The sequence below is a fragment of the Mastigoproctus giganteus genome, chromosome 1 (assembly GCF_048544385.1).
Source record: "Mastigoproctus giganteus isolate SK-2022 chromosome 1, ASM4854438v1, whole genome shotgun sequence".
Lineage (NCBI taxonomy): Eukaryota > Metazoa > Arthropoda > Arachnida > Uropygi > Thelyphonidae > Mastigoproctus > Mastigoproctus giganteus.
Genome location: NC_143575.1, coordinates 37,451,886 through 37,473,256, shown reverse-complemented (window position 1 = coordinate 37,473,256; position 21,371 = coordinate 37,451,886). Strand labels below are relative to the sequence as shown.

The following is a 21,371-nucleotide window of genomic DNA, read 5'->3' as shown; positions in this document are numbered from 1 at the left end:
TCCTTATGGAACAAATTGGAGACTATCCTCCTTTCTACACAATTGGAATATGACAAGTTGGAGGCCTATTTGGAGAGAAGGGCAAATCAAATGGCACAGCGTGCCCCTTCCTACACACAAACACTGAGGACCACACCTTACCAGACGCCATCTGCAGACTCGTGCACAACCTGCCAAATGGAAAACACTCCTAAAGCAACGACATCTGGTCATTCTACGCCCTGCGATACCGGATGAAATGCAATCTAGCGAAGAGCTCAAGACACAAGTAATCACCAATCTAAGCAATGACCTCAAAGCAACGAGGATAAAAGCAGTTAGGAAGACCAGAAACACCGGCATACTAATAGAGATGGAGACAAAGGAAGAAGCAGAAAAGATCATCAATAACCCAAAAATCCCAGAACTAGGCCTTACCATGACCTTGCCCAAGCAAAAAGGACCGTCCATAACAATACATGACTTAGAAAATGACCTGACACCAAACCAGTTGGCAGACGAGATCTACCAGAGAAATTTCTCCAACTCTCTACCTAACTCTGACGTCCAAAACCTGCTCACCCCAAAGTACTCCTACAAATCTAAAGACGCTAGATCCACCAAATGGATTATGGAACTTACCCCTGTCGCCTGGCAGGCCCTGAAAGGACAGACAAGGATCTTTGTTAAGTTGAGCAGCCACCACTTCTGCAAGCATGTGGGTGTGCTCAAATGCTTCCGTTGTTGCAGATATGGCCACACTACATATACTTGCACACAAACGGCACCAACGTGTGGCCACTGTTCTGAAAAAGGCCATTATTATAATAACTGCCCAAATAAAAGCACACAACCAGTTTGTACAAATTGTAAAGGCCTAAAAATGGACTCTGCACACTCCATAAGAGACAGCAAATGCCCAGTGTACCTTAAGGCTAAGAGTTTATACCAGGCAAGACTCAATTGTGGAGACACGCCTTAAGGAGTACAACACCACTGAGGTTAAGTTCATACAAATAAACGCACAAAGGGCCAGGGCAGTAGCTGATCAGTTACGACTTAAAGCTAAAGAGGAGAACATTGACGTCTTAATTTTGCAAGAACCATATGCCCACATGAAAATGGTCTGGAGGTATCCCCTGAAATACAAGATCATCCAGGTGGAGGATGAGACTCCCTGGGCAGCCATTGTCATCCAGAATCCAGACATCACAGCTACAAGAATTACACACCTCTGCACTGCTTGGGCCGCACGTGCCCACATTGTTACTGCCATGGGAGTCCTTTATGTCGTGGCCCTGTACTGCCGCCCAGGTGAGGACATCACCTTTGCCATAAATTACCTTCACACAGTAATCAACACCTTTCCAAACTCAAGAATAATCATTGGCGCAGACGCCAACTGCAGGTCCCCGGTGTGGCACAGTCACACACCTGATTGACTGGGCACAAGGAAGGGTCAAAAACTAGAGGAGTTCCTGGCAAACACACCAGTAACGGTATTAAACCTCCCACACAACCTGCCGACCTTCTACAATACATTGTGGGAGTCAACTATAGATGTCACCATGGCCTCCAGAAACATAGCCAGCAATATTACTGGGTGGTCGGTCCAAGATGTCTGGACCACCTCCGACCACAGTGCCATAACCTTCCAGCTTATCCGCTCACTAACTAGGAACCCAGTACCAAGACAAATACAGCACAGGTACGCTATTCAGAAAGCAAATTGGGACACCTTCCAGACTGAAATCTCAGTTGCCTTACAGGAACATAATGCCGAACTCCACACCACTAGCAAACCCGGAACTCCTTCAGCGGAAGACAACAGCCCTCCACTCAGGAATGTGAAGCTGCAATACCTTGGAAACATCCAGTCCCGGGTGCAGTGCCATGGTGGAACCGAGACCTGCAGCACGTTAGAAAGGAAACTCAGATCCAACGCAAGGCTTTTCAAAGGGCCAGAAGATTTTGGCCAGCTGCAGAAGTGGAGGCCTTATGGCAGTAGTACAGAGAAGAGAGAAATGCCTACACCGCACAGATACGTCACTGCAAACAGGAGACTTGACAGTGATTGGTCACAACTACTGGCAATAACGATCCCTGGGGGGTGGTCTACAAGATCACCACAAACAAGCTCCCTCGTGGGGAGGTTGTCGCTACTAATAGAACTCCACAAGGTGTCATGATTACAAACTGGGAAAGCACCATAAACAATATCCTTGATGTGGTCTTTCAACCACCAGCTGAACTGCAGACTGACAATCAGAAGAAAATGTGCCAAGATAATGCGACCTACAATAACCAAGCAATGGAAATGCCTTTCACCAGGGAGGAGCTAACTGCAGCAGCATCAACTATCAGAGGAAATAAATGCCCAGGGCCAGACCTGCTAGAACCAGAAATTGTTAAAAAGACAGTGGAACATGCCCCTGACCTGATGCTAAATCTTTACAAGAAATGCCTCCAGGCAGGAGCCTTTCCAACATCTTGGAAGGTTGCCAATGTCAAACATCGTATAAAATCCTTCCAAGTCACCTATCCTCCCAGACTCTTACAGGCCTATAGCCTTGCTCTCCGTGGTCAGCAAGCTCTTCGAGCGCCTATTACATGCTCGTCTCCAACATCACTACAATACTGCAGGACTAACAATGACCAACCAGTTCGGCTTTCGACAGGGTCATTCTGCCATAGATGCCCACCAGCACTTTCTGGGGAGGTGCTGGTGGCCATCTATGGGGTATTTTCTGTACTGTAACAGAAAATACTTCTTGGTGATCTCTGTGGACTTCACTGGGGCGTTCGACACTTTGGTAGCCGAGCGTCCTGGCCAGACTTAGAGTGGCAAATCTTTCCAGCAACCTCTATTAGACCTTACAGAACTACCTATCCAACAGATTCACAGTAGTGAATACGCCCTATCAGACCCTCTCTAGAAGCATCCACTGGGGCTGCCAGCAGGGTTCGGTCCTGGGATCATTCCTATGGAACACTGTCTTGGACAGCTTCCTCGTCTCGGCCCTTGGAGAAGTGGATGCTCAAGCATTTGCTGATGACCTCATTCTCTCCAATATACGGCAAACTCAAGGGCAAAACTGGAAGAATCTGCGAACCTGGCCTTGGAGCTACTGCAGAACTGGGCAAAACAGAATCACCTGAGAATATCACCAGAAAAAACCAACTCAGACTTGCTGAAAGGGAACTTGGACCTACGACAGCCTCCTCAAATTAAGATAAACCAGACGACAATAAAATTCTCCAAACAACTGAAGTATCTAGGGGTCATCCTAGACCACAACCTATCCTTCAAAGACCACCTACAAAACATCCGAACCAAGCTTAGAAAATATGCTGCCCTCATTGCTAGGGTGGCTCGAAGGGACTGGGGCCTTGGCCGGCGTACGTTACATATCTTCTACAAAGCCATATTCATACCTATCATAACATATGCCTCTGGCGTATGGTATTACAAGGCTACTACCACAGTCAACCGACATATCATCGACTCAACCCAAAGATCGATTCTACTATTTACTTCTCGTGCCTGCAGCATGGTGAGCACCCATGCTTTAGAGGTCCTGACCAGAGTTCTTCCCCTTGACCTGGAGATTGTGGGCAAAGGATTACTTTACCACCTGGCAAAGGGCATCTCAAGGACTTGTCTCGGACATACAACTGACCCAGCAAATAAAAACACCGCTGAAAAGAAGAGACTCTACGCTCACCTGCTGCAAGTGTGGCAAGAGAGATGGAAAAACTCCCATACAGGGAAGATAACTAGAAAGTTTATACCTGACATCGGCAGGGTCTACCTTAAGTTCTCAACATGGTTCTCACCTGGACTCCATGCAGTATACCTTCTAACCGGACATGGCGCCATCAATGCCAAACTTTTCCTTTTGGGAATTGAAGAGGACCCTACCTGTGTTTGCAGCGGTCTGGAGAGCTGGCAACATCTAATGTATGATTGGCAGCTTTATGACGATCTCCGCAACATCCTAATAACAAAGATCCTATATTGTCCTAGAGAACAGGAGCACAACATACTGGATACAAAACAAGAGTAGCTGGCTTTTTCCTGCTACGCCCAAGAGCTCTTCGCAAGAAGACGAGTGCTCGCTGCAATGGAACACAACTGAACCTACTTAATAAAGGACAAGAACTGACTTGACTAAACTGGACGGGACCTGGTCCCATGAGTGATATCCCAAATGGGAACACCAATACCACTGAAGACCAACTGCAGCTTGCTGCTGACCATCTTGGCTCTCAAACCATTCTCCCTTGCATGGTCCTATCTTTTCTCCCCTCCCCCTGCCGGGGGGAGGGACAGTATTTTCCGTCCCCTCACCTCCTTGCCACTCCTCTCTTTTCCTGGTAGGGCATGGGCCTGCCCCACTGATTATCAGGGGTGGCCTTCTCTATCGTCCCCATATTTCTGTCTTTTCCCCCCAGCCTTCTGTGTCCCCCCACTCTACCTAATACGCAAGTATATACCCCACATAACTTAAAATTTAATAATGACTAAATTTAATTGCATTCACACTAAACTCATTTGGCCTTTCTACTCAATTTTCTTAACCCCCACTGAGCGAAAATTTTATTTTATTTTACTATATATATATATTTTTTTTAGGTCCTAGCCACTGAAATCTCAGGAAATTAGGTGGCAGGAACTGCTAGAAGTAAATATTTCAATATTAGTGTACCTGGTCTGCCTCCATGAGGCATAGTGTGGACAACATTGGGCCCCAGCAGGGGTCTAGCGGCTAAATGGCCAGAAGAACAACGATACACAACACTACACTCATACAATATCCATACACTTTTAAATCTCTGGCCTTTACAGTGAACTGTTACACCCACAATGAAAGCAACATGGAGATGGGGGGAACCCCTGGTGCTGTTAGACATGAACACACTATACGTTAAGAGAAAGCAGCGATACTTCCTTTCCAAAGTCGATCATTAAATTTCAGGATCTAATGTCGGACGTAAGTTCTTTATGATATAAAAAAATCTGCTGTCTCTTCAGATTTCCCTGGAAGTAAAATGAACAGACGAGGGATGCTGCTATTTCTTATCATTATATGTAACGTATATAACTGGTAGTAAATATTTGGACAACATTCAAATGTTCCATCACATGCCCAGTCCTTATATTTCACCAAATCATCTAAGCCAGAATCTGTGCCAAATACGAATATTCTGTCTACATCATGTTCTCCACTATCAAATAACAAAAAATTTTCACCAAGAAATATGTTTCTTGAAAAAAATTTTTCAAGAAACTTATACTCATCAGGAATTACGTAACCATTTATTTTTTGGGGGGATAAGAGGAGTTTGATTCTTCTTTTGCCTCCAACTTCTAATATTGCGTGATAAATTTGGTAAAGACAGCATTAGAGAACAAGCTGTTGTATCTAAATTAGCTAAAGAATCGATAATTAGTGCTCTTGAAGACTTGTGAATTAGTAGATGCCTCTTTTATATTTGCCATAGCTTGGTAAACTTTTGGTTTTGATGGGTGGGAAGGATGACTGTGCTCACCAAAGGATTTGCAAGCTGATATGTTATCATTTTCTAGTATAGTGTACAATCTGGCTTTATACTCTCTTATTTTAACACTTCCAGTAAGTTTTATCACCATATTTTCTATCAAGTCAATTATACGTAGTTGTTATCATCCACTATTTTAAGACCATCACGTTTACTCGTGGTGGTCTTAAAATAGTGGATAATCGTCGCTGTATAGACCATTATGAGGGCTAAGATTTATATAATATAAAAATGGGGGTACTGAAAAAACTGTCATTACTCCTATTTTTAAACTGTCAACTAGCTTAAATACATTAAGTCTTCCGAAGGCGGTTGACTGTTCAATGGAAATAAAACCAAACTGTCAACCAGTTATTTTATCTTTTACGGCAAAATTGCCTTATGGCGAAAATGTTTGCAGCAAAGATGTTTACGGTGAAAATACCGGACACGAGAATTAGTATTAGTAATGGCTATATGGTGCAAGGAAGCCTAAGGCTTATGCTGCACCAGCCAAAAAAACAAAAGAATAAAATAATATTAATAAAAAATAAAATAAATAATTAATAAATAATAAATGAAAAGGAATAACAACCTATGTGTTTACTTCCTCCCGCAGGAAAATATCCAGCTGACCTTTGAATTCCCCAAACTGTCAGCCTTTACCACCCATATAGGTAACTTATTCCAGTAATTTATAACTTGCTGGTTAAAATAAAACTTCCTGCAATCCAGCCTAAGCATCTCCTACCGTAATTTGAACTTATGGCCCCTAGTTCTAGAATTATTTATAACCGTGAAAATTTCGACCTCATTCATTTTACTTATGCCTCTCAGAGCCTTAAACACTTCAATCAAGTCTCCTCTAAGGTGGGCAATTTCCAAGCAGTGTAACCCACATATCTGAACTCTTTCCTCATATGTATACCCTTTCGCCAATCTCACCAGGCGAATTACCCATCTTTTGACCCTTTCAAGAAGCTTGATGTCCTTCTTTAGGTGTGATCTCCATACTTGAACACAGTATTCCAAGTCTAGTCTAACAACACTCTTATATAATGGGATTATGATGACCTTATCTCTAATAGCAAATGTCAATAAATCATCGACAGGACACCATGGGCTTTCCCTGCAACCTGTCTACAATGCTCAGAGAACTTCATGTCTGACCATATCATAGCTCCTAAGTCCCTTTTTTCCACTACTGACTTTAGTTCAACTCTACAAGTGTATGTTATTTTGTCGTTACAGTTCCCCAGGTGTAAGACCTTGCAATTTGCTGGATTGAAGCTTTGCTGCAACTTTTCTGACCATCCCTGAAGTCTATTTGGGTCACTCTCTGCTTGGCAGTGATCAATCCACTCACGGTGAAGGCCTCTCCAGCAACTTTCCAGTTCCTTCTGTTTTGTGCAATGGCCATCCATTTACTACACACAAAATCATGAATTTTATCTGTCGTTGTCATCCAGGTTTTCTTCTAGCTCCTCTTGGGTACCATTCTGTTATTCTCTTAGTCCATCTGTCATCATGTCTTCAAGCTATGTGTCCTGCCCAAGACCATTTTAGTTCTTTAGTTTTGATAAGAATGTCCTTTACTTAAGTTTTCTGCCTAATCCATGTGTTTCTCTTCTTATCTAACAGTCTGATTCCCAACATAATTCGGTCCATTCTTCGCTGTGTAGTTCTCAGCTTCTCTTCCATTCTTTTGGTGAGTGCCCAAGTTTCACTTCCATAAGTCATGGTGGGCAGTATACATTGGTTCATTATTTTACGTTTCAGACAAACTGGGATATTGCTCCTCAGTATGTGACCATATTTCCTGAAAGCTATCCATCCAAAATTTATTATTCTCTTGACCTCCAGCCATTTATCATTATTATAGCTAATGACTTGTCCAGATAAGTATATGACTCCACCTTTTCAATTACTGCTCCTTCAATCATTATATCCCTTTCTATGGCATACTTGTTCATCATTACTTTTATTTTAGCCATATTCATCTTTAGTCCAAAATCCTTACTAACTCTGCATAACTAATTAAGATTTTCCTCTAATTCTTTGGGATCATGGCTTATGACCACAATGTCATCTGCAAATCATAAATGGTTTAGGTACTCTCCATTTACATTGACTCCTTTCTGCGACCAGTCTAATCTTCTGAAAGCTTCCTCAAGGGCAGCAGTAAACAACTTTGGAGATATTATGTCTCCTTGTCAAACTCCTTTCACAATTTTAAATTTGCTATAGTCAAATAAAGGAGGTAGCGTTCTCATATATTTTCTTCAAAATCATAATATATGGGGTATCTATGCCTTGTCTTCCAGGGTGCCCAAAACATTGACTTATGCTGTATGGAGTCAAAGACCTTTTCATAATCCACAAGTGCCAGGCATAATGGAGTTTTATATTCATTTGCTTTCACCATTAGCTGTGATATTACGTGAAGGTGATCCTTAGTTGAGAATCCCGTCCTAAAGCCACCTTGCTCTTTCGGTTGATTCTCATCAAGTATTCTTTCTGATCTGTTAGTAATGACCCTTGTGAACAATTTGTAGATGTGGGATAACAAGCTAATTGGTCTATAATTTCCAATTTCTGATTTATCTCCTTTCTTATGCAGCAAAACTATGATTAAATTATTCCACTTCTTAGGCATCACACCTTTTCTAATGCATTTTGTGAAGAGTCTTGCCAGTTTTTGTGCTATGTCTCTTCCTCCCAATTTTAACAACTCTACAGTAACTTCATCTTCCCCTGGGGCTTTCTGATTCTTCATTTTATTCAATGCATGTTCTACCTCATCAGAAAGGATATCGGGTATGAAGTATGTGTTACTAATTTGCGATCCATCTTCCCCACTGATGGCATCATTTCCTTGATCCTTGTATAATTCTCTATAGTAGTCTTCTGCTATTTGAATTATGCCTTCTCTGATATTTATAAGTACACCATCACTATTCTTCAGTTTCAGTATCATTTGTCTTTCTGTATTCCTGCTCATGGCTGCTGATTTAAGTCCTTTGTTTTCCCTTAATGCTTGTTCTACTTTTCTTTTGTTAAACCTTATGTCCTCTCTGAGTCTCTTTCTAATGGCTTTGCATAACTCAGTATACTCAATTTTATCCTTGTCAACGTTTATCTTGATCTTCATTTGTCATCTTCGGTTCATCATGAGATGTGTTTCTTGACTAATTTTTTCTTCTTTGGATTGCTTTTTACCTATAGGTTTCTTGGGTTTTATCACTTTCAGAAAGTTGTACTATTCCTTGTTGATATCTTGGTTCTGAACAGTCTACAGAAGCTCAAACTTGTTCTTAAGTTCCAGTACATACTGCTTTTTCTCCTCTTCTGTTATCTCAAAGACCTTCGTATTATTTACTCGAGTCAGTTTTTTCCTTTCTTTTCTTACATCTATATCAAGTGTGCATCTTACCATTCTGTGATCACTTCCAACATTTACCTTGTTCGGGATGGTAACATCATTCACAATATATCTTCTGTTAGTGAAGATGAAGTCTATTTCATTAGTTGTTAATCCATTTGGGCTCTTCCATATTCACTTTCTGTTTACTCTTTTCTTGAAAAAAGTGTTCATTACTGACAATCCTTGAGATTCTGCAAATTCCACAAGTCCTTCACCTCTTTCATTTCTTTCACCAATTCCAAAATTTCCTATAGTTCCCCTTTCTGCGCTGTTTTGTCTCTTTCCAACCTTAGCATTGAAGTTCCCCATAATGATAGTGAAGTAGGTTTTCTGCTCATCTAGAATACTCTCAATTTCGGTGTATATTTTTTTCTTCAATCTCTTCATCATCGTGGCTCAATGTTGGTGCATAAATCATCATAACCTTTAGCTTGTACCTCTTAGAAATCCTGAGTAGTAGTCTTGAGACCCTTGGTAATGTACTTTTGAATTCCAAAATGTTGTTTTTTATATCTTTATGGACCAGAAAGCCAAACTCCACCTTCGCTCCTTTCACTGTTTCCATTAGTGTACAGAAGATTTCCACTTGACAAACTTATAAGTGATTCATTTCTTCTTCTTGTTTCAGCCAAACCCATGATATTCCAATTCACATTTTCTAATTCCTTTTCCAGCTCTAATATCCTGTCTTCACTGATGAGCGATCTTACGTTGTAACAGGCCAAGTTCAGTTTCTGTGCATGGCAGCCTGTGTGTACCCAGAGATTCTTAGCACCCTCTGCTTCCACTCTGATCCTCTCACTGCCGTAAGAGGGGGAGTGAAAGCCACTGGGGACTGAGGGCCATTTGTTTCGTTGTACTGTCATGTGGATCAGGCTAATGTGAGAGGTGAGTTCGTGGTAGAAACAAGCCAAATCAATAAGTATAAGCTGAACTGTGTGTTGCAAGCTTCGCATGTGGTAGATTAATGGCTTTACCAGGTAAGTGTGTGTGACCTAAATGTAGTCAAGCCAGATTGACTTCTTGTATATTATCTCTGATGGTGGATTTTAAGGTTTCAGATATTTTTTAAAGAGAATTTTGTTGATTTGGTTATCCTAGACTTGTTATCTTTTGCTGCACATTGCTACTTTAAAATACACTTGTAATCTGAGATCAACAGAAGGATCAATGAGGTTTATTACAGTTTTGGCAGCTGAGCCTGCATGCTCATTTCCCAGGATACCAGTGTGGCCAGGGATACAGCAAAAGTATGTGTCAATATGCAAGTATAGTATAAAGTATTTACTCAATATATTATAATATCTATGCTATGATGTGTTGGAGCAGAGAATCGGACCAGTAACAGTCCAAGATGCTATTAGCTCAGGTCCTAATAAAGTGGCCAGGCAATGATATAAACAGAAAGAATGAAAGAAAAATTTACATAAAAACCTATTGTACTTTTTGCCATTCAATATAAAGTATAATAGGTTCCATAAAAAAAAAAAAAAATGCATGTGCAGGAGAAATGAATGAGAGTGAATTATCACTTTTTGTAACTGATTTTTTGCAACAAATGAGCTTTAACACAAGCATCAATACTCCATTACATGATACAATTACAACATAGTCTGAGATATAGATCTAGATACAGATTGGTCCTTAGTGACTGAAATAAGACTCTTCAGGAAACTCTGCCCAACAAGTAATGAGAGTTGTTGTTGTTGTTGTTGTTGTTGTTAGGGATTTCACAGTGCAGGGACAACTAAAGGCCATAATGTGCCAATCAAAGGTGGAGGTGACATCTATAATTTTTTTGGGGAGATAAAGAGAGAGAAATTTTGGGTCATGAAGAGATAGCAACTGCTATCTCTTCATGACCCAAATGGCATACTTTTTAATATTTTCAGTTATCCACATCCTCAGATTTGTGGTGTAGGTAACACAGTGCATATGTGAAGCCCAAGTTCTGTCTGTCCTGATCACCAATCTTGCAAACAAATTACAAAAAATATGTACATTTAGTAATTGTAGATTTTCTTCCTCTGCATTTTTGTTGTAAATTGTCTACAGAGCAGAAATTGTCAGGGTGATTCTGACACTTTCTTTGCTTATGCTTAAACATTTTAACAATCCAATGCTAAGCAAAAGAAAAAAGAAATAATATGTAATAGATACACAGATAAACTGTATATGTAGTCACGCTACAACTGTCTTTCCATTACTGAGAGGCAGACAAGATTGAACATGTTAACTCTCCTCAACATTATTGCCACCTGTGAGTGCACATAAACATTATTTGCAGGTAATATTCAGTTAATACATGCAAGAGATATTACCCGCAAGTAAAACATTACTGTTTACAGATAATGATCAGTGTCATATCTACTTCCCTAAATTGTAGTATGATATACATATTCAGGTTAAACACAAATACCTGTATATATATATAGAAACTGTGATGTGATTAAAAATTTTAAGAATTATTTTCGAAATCTATGCACAAAAATTGACTACAAACAGCTGTTATATAAATGGAGGTAAAAATCACGAGCAGTGTTACTGGAAGCTGGAAAACTGCTTGCAAGAGTAAAAATATCCATGTATATCTAATATATATGAAACTAATATCGAAGTTTATAGAAAATAAAATAATTTTCTTCTTGACAAGCAGATATCTTTCTCAAAGTTTTTTTTTTTTTTTTCATTTATTTCGGGCAAAAATAAAAATATAACATATATAATTAATATAAAATATATATTATAATTAATAAAACTAGGCACAATAACATATAAGTGGAGTAAATCATTCAACAGGATTTCTATCATAATATCACAACCAAGCTACAAAAAAAAAAAAAAAAAAAAAAAAAAGGCTAATCAGCAAGGAAATAAATTCTTTAGCATAGTAAATGAAATAATAGCATACTTTCCAAAATGCTACTATCAGGAAAACTATTCACTTAAAATAAAAAATAAATAAATAAAAAACAATATATAGGTACCTTTAATAGACTTCTGGATAGTATCGAGGCATTTTTGCAATTGGCTCCTCTCTACGCTATCCATGAGATGTCTTTTATCCTAGATGATACGAAATACAGCATTTAATATAGACTTATATACATATATTATATATTACAAATAAAAATTTCACTTTATAGAGGCACAATAAATGTTGAAATGTAAATAAATGTATATGTTGAATTGTATAAGTTGACCAGAAAAGAAAAAGGGAAAGGAAGAAGTGAGAAATACCACAAAAATAATTATTTGAAATTATTAAATAATTGTGAATACTACTCAAGTCAGTAATCTTTTATGTTTACTATTAGCATAAATGTAAAGGTTTTGCCTAAATTTAACTGTCACCCTGTGGAAGATATACAGAATGGGACTGCATACTTATGAACTTTTAGAAGACAGAATCTGAAAAATGTTTAATATAGATCCATATTCCAGTTGGAATATGCTGAACTCTCACAAATGTGTGAGACCTATTTCCCATTTAGTTGTAAGTCTTAAGCAGATGACAAGTTATTACATGTATTGTATAATTCTGATAATAAGTACTACACATTTTTTATAATTTAGTAACAAAACATATAATGTAAAATTGTATATAATATTATTTTCTGTTACATAATAGAATATGTATCTACACCCCCTAGTCAATGGCTATAACCGGGTGTCTCCCAGGAGAAATAAAGATAATAATAAACAAGATAACATGTGATATTGTTGGCTGATTTACATTTTCAGGAGCTCGCATTTTTCTGTTCGAACAGAGATTTAGTGAGGCATGATAACAGAGGACCACATTTCTGGAGGTCGTTACCAAAAAACAATTTGCAGTTTCCTATTTATTGGGTGTTTCTGTTACTGCAATCTGTTATAAACAGGTAGTAAACTTGGATCTTATTGTATTTGATATAATACCAATAAAAAAAAAAAAAAAAGTGCCAGTGAACAGAAATATCAATTAGTTAGTTGTTGTTGTGTTGTTTGGTTTTTAGGAGCATTAGCAACTAAGGCCATAATGCTCCGGGAATATGCGGTGGTCATTCCCTGACCTTTCCGCATCCTCTGTGTTTGGTGGTGACAGGCTCGAACCCCGGTCTAATCAAGAAGCGTGTGCTATGCACTGCTGCTCCTTCCCACCTGGCTACGGAGGCACCCTAATTAGTTAGTATGTATATATGACAGTATAAATTAAGCTATGTGTGTAAGCATACATAGTCTCTGACCAACATAACTAAATGGGAAATATAGCTCTCACACATTTGACGTTGACATGAGCTCACTGATAATAGTGTGTTTCAACCTTAAATCGCACATGTTCTGTGGTCAATTTGCTGTTTGCTGGATAAAAAAACATAAGTGCCTGGTGAAAAAACCATGTTACCCTTGCCCAAGACTGAAAATTTTGAAAAAGACCTGTAAAAATTCCTCAAGTCATTGATGGGATTCGAATGCAGGTCTTTTCCACCCGTGGGTGAGGAGAACAGTGATAATACCAGCTGTGCTACTCACAAGCTCTCTCTCTCTCTGTGTTAGGCCTGGCGTAACCAAGTGGTTAGGAGCGAGGGTGCAGTTGCATGTGCTGTTTGAGTGGACCAGGGTTGAAGCCCTTAACTGCTAAATACAATTAACATTTGTATTGATTTATTGTAAACTCCACCGAATCTGGTGGTCATGCCAGAGTATAAACAAGATCCTTTTTTTTTTTATTTTTTTGTTTTTTATAATTGAAAAAAAAAAAAAAAAAAAAAAAAAGTAAAGTAAATTTATAATATAGCGTTATATTTATAATAGCTTTACTCCTTTATATATATACAAGTTGTTAAAATTAAAGTATCCCTATGTAGAGGGCTCTGGAGCGAGTTCTAAGACTCGTACTGAAGAGAAATTTGGACAACAGGTACAATAAAAAAATGCACTCGCCATTTATTGGGAAAAAAAAAAAAAATAGTTACAAAGTTTGTCACTATATGGCACTGTGGCAATACAAATCACTTGAACAGTGCTACAATTGTTCAATGTGTCCTCCATTTTGGTCAACAACAGTTTCCATTCGAAGAACAACATTTTCTACCAGAACTTAACATGTCAACTGCAATAGCCAGCACATGATGTCTAATGCCGTCCTTCAGATCTGCCAGAGTTTGACATCCTTCCTGATACACCTGGTCCTTCAAAAAAAACCCCACAACCAGAAGTCGCATGGGGTGAGGTCCAGTGATCGGGGTGGCCAAGATGTCTGGAAACAACAGCTGATGACCTGTTTGTCTGTAAAGTGTTGCCTTAGCAATCTTTGGACACAATGGTGGATGTGCGGTGGTGCACCATCTTGCATGAATATGGTATCCTGAAGGTACCCAAGTTGTTGCAGCTCTGGTACTGAAAAATTTGCCAACATTTCATAATATCGCTGTCCACTGATAGAACAGGTGCGGGGTCCAGTCGGTGTTACCTGTTCAAAAAATATGGCCGTAAATCCACACCACACTGTCACTTTTGGAGAATTCAATGGGACCTCTTGGATAACTCGAGGGTTTTCTGTTGTCCAAATGTGACAGTTGTGCATATTCACTTGTCCATTTAAGCAGAAGCGGGCTTCATCACTCCAAAGGATGTTCCATGGCCAAGTGATATCCACTGTCATTCGTGCCAGAAACTGAAGTTTGCATGTGAAACGAATATCTGCATCACCATGCTTTATCTGCTGATAGTACAGCTTCACTAATAGCGGCCTTTCCTGCAACGTTGTTGGCATTGCTGCTGTAGTGCACGCAAACATCTACTGTATGATTTTCAAGAGACTACTTTGCTTTTACAGTACAGTAGAGCTGAGAAGTGGTGCTGTGGCAATAACTTACGATTATGCAAATAACGTAAGTTATTTCCATAATCGTAACTAAGATAGTTACATGCCATACAGTGACAAATTTTGTAACTAATTTTTTTTCCCAATAAATGGCAAGCGCATTCTTTATTGTACCTGTTGTCCAAATTTCTCTTCAGTATGAGCCTTAGAACTTGCTCCAGAGCCCTCTACGTAGGGATACTTTAATTTTAACAACCTGTGTATGTATATATACAGGGTGTCTCAAAAATACATGGCATAACTTCAGGAATGAGTTCCTCATATGTAGACAATAAAAATATTTTATATCAACACAGTTCCGGAAATGCTTGGTTTCCGAGTTTTGAAGGTCTGTCTATGACACTTAACTGTTCACATCACCTTATAGTAATTGTTCAAAATGTCCACCTTCTGGCTGAATACAGGCCTTACATCAATGTCTCATGGACTCGCAAAGACGATGCCAAATTCCTGGCATGTTTCATATTGTCTCACAACCTGCTACAATTTGATTGTGGAGAGTTTCCACATCAGCTACCAGAGTCGAATACACCAATTACTTTAAATGGCCTCACAAGAAGAAATCTAGTGGGTTTAAATCAGTGAGCATGGAGGCCAGGCAGTCGGTCCACCTCTATCTATCCACCGACCAGGAAACCTTCGATTCAGGTAACTGGGGGCTAGGTGGCTGAAATGTGCAGGAGCACCATTGTGCACGAAGTGTGCTTGACTTCCCATCAGTGGCATGTCGTCCAAGAAATCAGGCATGTTGTTTTCCAGAGTTTCTGTACGCCTGCCCTGTGAGTTTGTTTGGAAGTACATGGGGCCCAAATAACTTATCACCAAAAACACCCACCCAGATGTTGAGGCTGAATCACTGTTGGTGATGTGATGGAAGAATTGCATGTGGGTTTTCCTTAGCCCATACATGCTGATTGTGAAAGTTTTGGATTCCGCCTCGTGTGAACTGTGAATATCACTAAGGCAGGAAAGTGAGGAGTTGTACTACACTGCTGCAAGAATCACCGGCAGAATGTTACTCATGCAGGGTAATCTGCTGTTGACAAGGACTGTACCCGTTGCAGATGGTAAGGATACAGTTGGTGTTCTCGCAACACTATCCAAATAGTCGAATGTTGAACAGCCAGTTGCATTGCTATTCTGCATGTGCTGATTCCAGGAATGGCATGCACAACATCCAAAATCTCCTCCTCTACTTCAGGAGTCGTAGATCTTGGTCATCCTCTGTCAGCAGCACAAGGTGTAAAGGTCCCATGTTCACAAAGGCGGCGATGGATACCTTCAAACATTTTCCTGTCTGGACATCTTCGTTCTGGGAACCTTTCATGGTACAAAAGACAAGCCTCCAGAGCATTGCCGTCTGCCAAACAGTACATAAAATGCATCTGCTTGCTCCTGATTTGAGTACATGGTCAGAATGGAAAACCACCAGATTCTGTCAGTACCTTGTGATGAAGGAAATCACCTGTGGGAGATAAGACATTCCGGTTAATAACTCGGGAACCAAGCATTTCCAGAACTATGTTGATATAAAATATTTTTATTGTCTACGTAGGAGGAACTCACTCCTGAAGTTATGCCGTGTATGTTTGAGACACCCTTTGTATATATATTTACAAAATATATATACAAATATATTTACAAAATATATATATATTACACAAAATAAATATATATTTTGTGCGTGTGTGTGTATGTATATATATATATATATATATATATATAGACACAAAAAAACTGTATTAATAAAAAAAAAACTGCAACTAGACAGTGTTTAATAAAGGCCAAACACTAACTACTTATAAAACCAAATACTAAATTAAAAGATATTAATCTTCGTTAAATATTCCATTAATTCTATTAACATTAAATCTTCTAAATTTATAAATATTCATTGATTACTACGAAAAGATATGCACTATACAATAGCAGCCACATAAATTGCATCGCAATAATTTTTTTTAAAAACAAATATTAGAATTCCAATTGCTCATATAGACAATTTTCTTATAACTTTCTCATATGGTCAAAAATTAATAAATACTGTACAGTGGTACCTTGGATTGTGAGTAACTTGGTCTGTGAGTGTTTTGCAAGATGAGCAAAAATTTTAAATAAATTTTAACTTGATAAACGAGCGAGCTCTTGCAATACGAGTACAGTCAGTCCTCGTTTAACACGTGTTTACACTACGCGAATTCGATAGTACATGATTTATAAATACGGGAACGATATCTTATATAACACGAACCGAATTCGCTTATGCACAATTCGTCTTTGTGTTTACAAGAAATGGCAGTCAAACGCAGAATCACCCCAACCGAATGCAACACGATAGAATGAAGAGAAGATTCTGAAAATGTATTTATGTTTTTTATATAAGTGAAGAGGAAACACGTTTCACCATAATAACATAAAAACCAACACGATTCCAGCTATTGGTATCATCGCAAATGCAATTAGATCGAGTTTACTACCGGTTTATAACAGATTCCACTAGCAGGAACACAACTGGCAATTGTTTTTATTGTTTTATGGTAGTAACCCCTAGAAATGTGCTTTAGTAAAATGTGAGGTGTTAATAGTATATCTCTGCCTTTACGGTGTTATTTATTCAGTTGCTACATGCGCGCAGCTTTGTTTATGTGTATCAAGCGTGCCTTCTCATTTTGTAATAGTGTGAGCGATGAATCTGTTTAATGACAATGCAATGTCATATTTCCGTGAAATCCTCAAAAGGACACAAAAGCAAGTGTCATTGGATAGGTTCCTTGTTACAAAAAAGAAAAAGTCAACAGATAGCAGTGATTCTGTTAGTGACAGTGAAAGTCGTCCTACCCAAGAATTAATAAATTCGATTGCTTTATGTATATTAAATTTAAATATTAAAAATATAAAAACATATGTAGATATTTTTTATTAATCATTTTTACAGTATATGAATATTTTTGAGTTTTGGAACAAATCATCTGGGTTTCCATTATTTCTTATGGGGAAATACGCTTTGATATACGACTGCTTTCGATTACGAGCACATTTCCGGAACGAATTATGCTCGAATCATATTAATAATGGAAATGACAATACCAACTATTTAGACATATTTATTTAAAAGCAGTACCAGAATTACAATGAGATCACATGGACACCTTTCTGTTGGGACCCATACTGCAAGGTAACAATCGAAAAGTTAACACAAAAAACAATGTCAGTAAACATAAGGTAGTCTTTTATAAAAGATTAGTATTTTGTTGATCCACCCTGCCCTGCACCTATCTATATTGGAGTATATTCTCAGATTCTTGCTGTAATCATTGCCTAACAAATAATGGTTTCTTGTAGGGTCCTGTTATTGATGGCTTCTTTACAGCTATCAATTCAGATAACTGTGCCTCATAACATGCCAGCAGTTTTAATGAATAAGCATCTGAAACGGAAGTCTCATATGAAATTCTTCACTTGGAGATAAAACAGTACAGTATTAGATGCAAATTAACATACTGGAACTATATGATTGGTAATGTACTTGCACTGCCAATGTGGCAAGGGGCAGAGTCATGCTGAAAAAGTTTTCTGTTTCCTGAGAGTAGTCTCTGATAACAGGCAAGAGGTCTCCTTTATTTAAAAGATACCTCCTGCCTGTCTGCTTTATTTAAAAGATACCTCTCCTGCCTGTCTCCTTTATTTAAAGGAGACTCCTCTGCCTATTATCAGAGACACAGACAAAGTGTACCTGCCCATTCCTTTGCTTATTTGTAAAATAAGAGAAGTTAACCTCAATATAGTAGGTAGAACACTTCCGTATAATACAGAAGTATTCTATGTACTATATTGAGGTTAACTTCTTTTATTATTTTACAAATATTGATATCAATGTAGAACGTATTGAGTATTACAGCTCTAGTTCATACTTTGCTTATTATGCATCTCCAAACCATCTGGCTCAATGGGCATTTAACTGTTGATTCAATGCAGTCAAGACAGCTTCACTGAATCTATGCTGAACATAGCAGCTCCCATATGATACACGGAGGTTAAATTTGGACTCATCACAGAAGATTACAGATTTCCATAACTTAATTATCCCATTAGCATGTTTTCTGGAGTAGATTAAGCATTTTTTCTTCACAGATTTGGTTAATAAGTCTTAAATAATCAATACAGTTTAAGACCACCTAGGACAAGTCTTTGTTGGCTAGTTCTTTTGCCCGCCTTTACACCTTTATTTTATTTCCATGTGGCTTTTAGGGTTGGTGAAGCTTATTATATAATTATTCGTCAACGTCAATTATTATTGACAATGTCAATAATACAACGTCATTGTATATAATACAACGTCAATTATTATTGACGTTGTAGAGCGAATATCATCTTTTAAGGGCACAAAAGGTGATATAGTTGTACACGTTGGCACTAATAATATTAAGAGTAGGAGACCGGCAGAATTACTGAACAAGTACAGGTCACTGTTGAACAAAAGCCGAGAATTAGGGTTGAATTTGAAAGTGTCTGCAATTCTGCCCAGACACGATAGGAGGGAGTATATGATGAGAGCCTTGTCGATCAATTCGGCCCTGGAAATATTGTGCAAGGCTCAAGGGGTAGAATTTTTTTCAGCCTGGACTGTACTTGTTAACAGGAGAGATTGCTTTTACAGGGATGGGATACACTTAAATAGAAAGGGTGCAAGAATATTTGCTGATGCTATCGAGGCAGTGTTAGGTGGGTCGGAAAACTGCTAGCTTTTGGGGGGAGACAAAGACCAATAGATTGACAGTAGCCACTGGCAGAGGTGAAAGAGATTCTTGCACTGCTTCTATTAGAATGAGCAGAAGCCTGAAAAACAAGATGCATGGTATTTCAGAGACTGCTGGGAGCCATTGCGGTACAAGTAAACACATGGGTTGTGTTAGGGTAGCTAAGAATAGAAACAGGTGCAGGTATACTTGCGTGTACACCAATGCTAGGAGTTTAGTAAATAAATTTGATGAATTTGAGGTATTGCTCAAAACATCAAAGGCAGATATTGTTGGGATATCAGAGACGTGGTGTCACACAGATATACGGGATGCAGAACTGCAATTTGGGGAGTACAACGTCTACAGAAAGGATAGACAGGATAGGAAGGGGGGAGGGGTTATGCTATTAGTTAAGAAACACATAAAAACCAAGGAAGTGAAGCCAGTCCACATCGCTGGACAGTGCAGTGTTGAGTCAGTTTGGTGTGACATAAGCATTGGGAGATCAAAATTGAGAGTAGGAGTGTGCTACAGGCCTAATGACTCTGATGAGTATAATAAGGAACTGTACAGGGAAATAGAGTGGGCCAGTAAATCAGAGAGTCTTATAATGGGAGATTTTAATTTCCCAGATATTGACTGGAATTTGGGGGCTGGTTACTCACACACTAGCAGGGCTTTTGTGGATTTATTGGATGATTGTTTTCTACATCAGCATGTTCGGGAGGCAACTAGAGGGAGTAATACTCTTGATTTGATTATCAGCAGTGATTCTTCATACATTAAGAATCTGCAGATAAATGAACCACTAGGTGGCAGTGATCACAGTGTGCTGAAGTGGGATTTACTGAAAGAGGTAACTACCATTAGGGGTAAAGGGAAGGGTTATTGCTTCCGTAAAGGCGACTACGATGGACTGAGACAGTATTTAAATTCTATAGAGTGGGACCAACTGATGATGTTACCAACAGCAAATTCAAAATGGGAAGCATTCAAAGAATTTATCTTGGAAGCTACTAGGCTTTACATACCAACTAAGAAATGTTGTTCAAGGTTTAGGCCAAAATGGATGTCAAATGAACTAATGAGGCATATGGCAGAGAAGAAAAATGCATGGGATACTTACAAATTAACACATGACACAGAAGCCTATGATAGATACAAGTTGATATGCAACCAAGTTACAAAGGAGGTTAGGCAGGCGAAGGCAGATTACGAGAAATCTTTGGCAAGGGATGCAAAGAAAAACAGCAAATAAACTCTAGAAGGAAGGGGATGAATCAGATTGGTCCACTTGATATTGATAGGTCAACTGTTGATGATCCTGCTCAGGTAGCTAACAAACTAAATGAATATTTTGCATCGACATTCACACATGAGGAGTTATTCAGCAAGGGGAATGCCAGAGGTGTATTCAACTCTAGCAGTACGCTACAGAATCTTGAAATAACTGGGAGTAAAGTGGAGGAGAAACTGTTGAAGATAAACACAAGAAAGGCACCCGGGGTGGATGGGATCTCTCCAGTTATATTAAAGGAGGCAGCAAAGGAAGTAAGCAAACCCTTAGCCATAATTATGAGAGCTTCCTTGGACTCGGGGGAGGTACCCATAGACTGGAAATGTGCAAATGTGACCCCAATTCACAAAGGAGGATCAAAGGCTGACACAAGTAATTATAGACCTGTGAGCTTAACTTCTGTTCCAGGAAAATTAATGGAGGCACTGGTTAAAGAAGCACTACAGGATCATTTAGACAAGACTTCAGTTATAGCTCAGACACAGCATGGTTTTGTTAAGGGGAAGTCTTGCCTGACCAACT

The 21,371-nt window shown here is 38.9% G+C and overlaps 1 protein-coding gene across 1 annotated transcript in view; it reads right to left on the bottom strand.

The window, feature by feature from the left end:
* Positions 1 to 21,371, bottom strand: part of LOC150090711 (uncharacterized) — a 257,039-nt gene that overhangs the window by 190,572 nt on the left and 45,096 nt on the right. Inside the window, exon 3 of the mRNA XM_090369985.1 lies at positions 11,932 to 12,010. Coding sequence (XP_090226111.1) covers positions 11,932 to 12,010 — 79 coding nt within the window. The remainder of the gene's footprint in view (positions 1 to 11,931; positions 12,011 to 21,371) is intronic.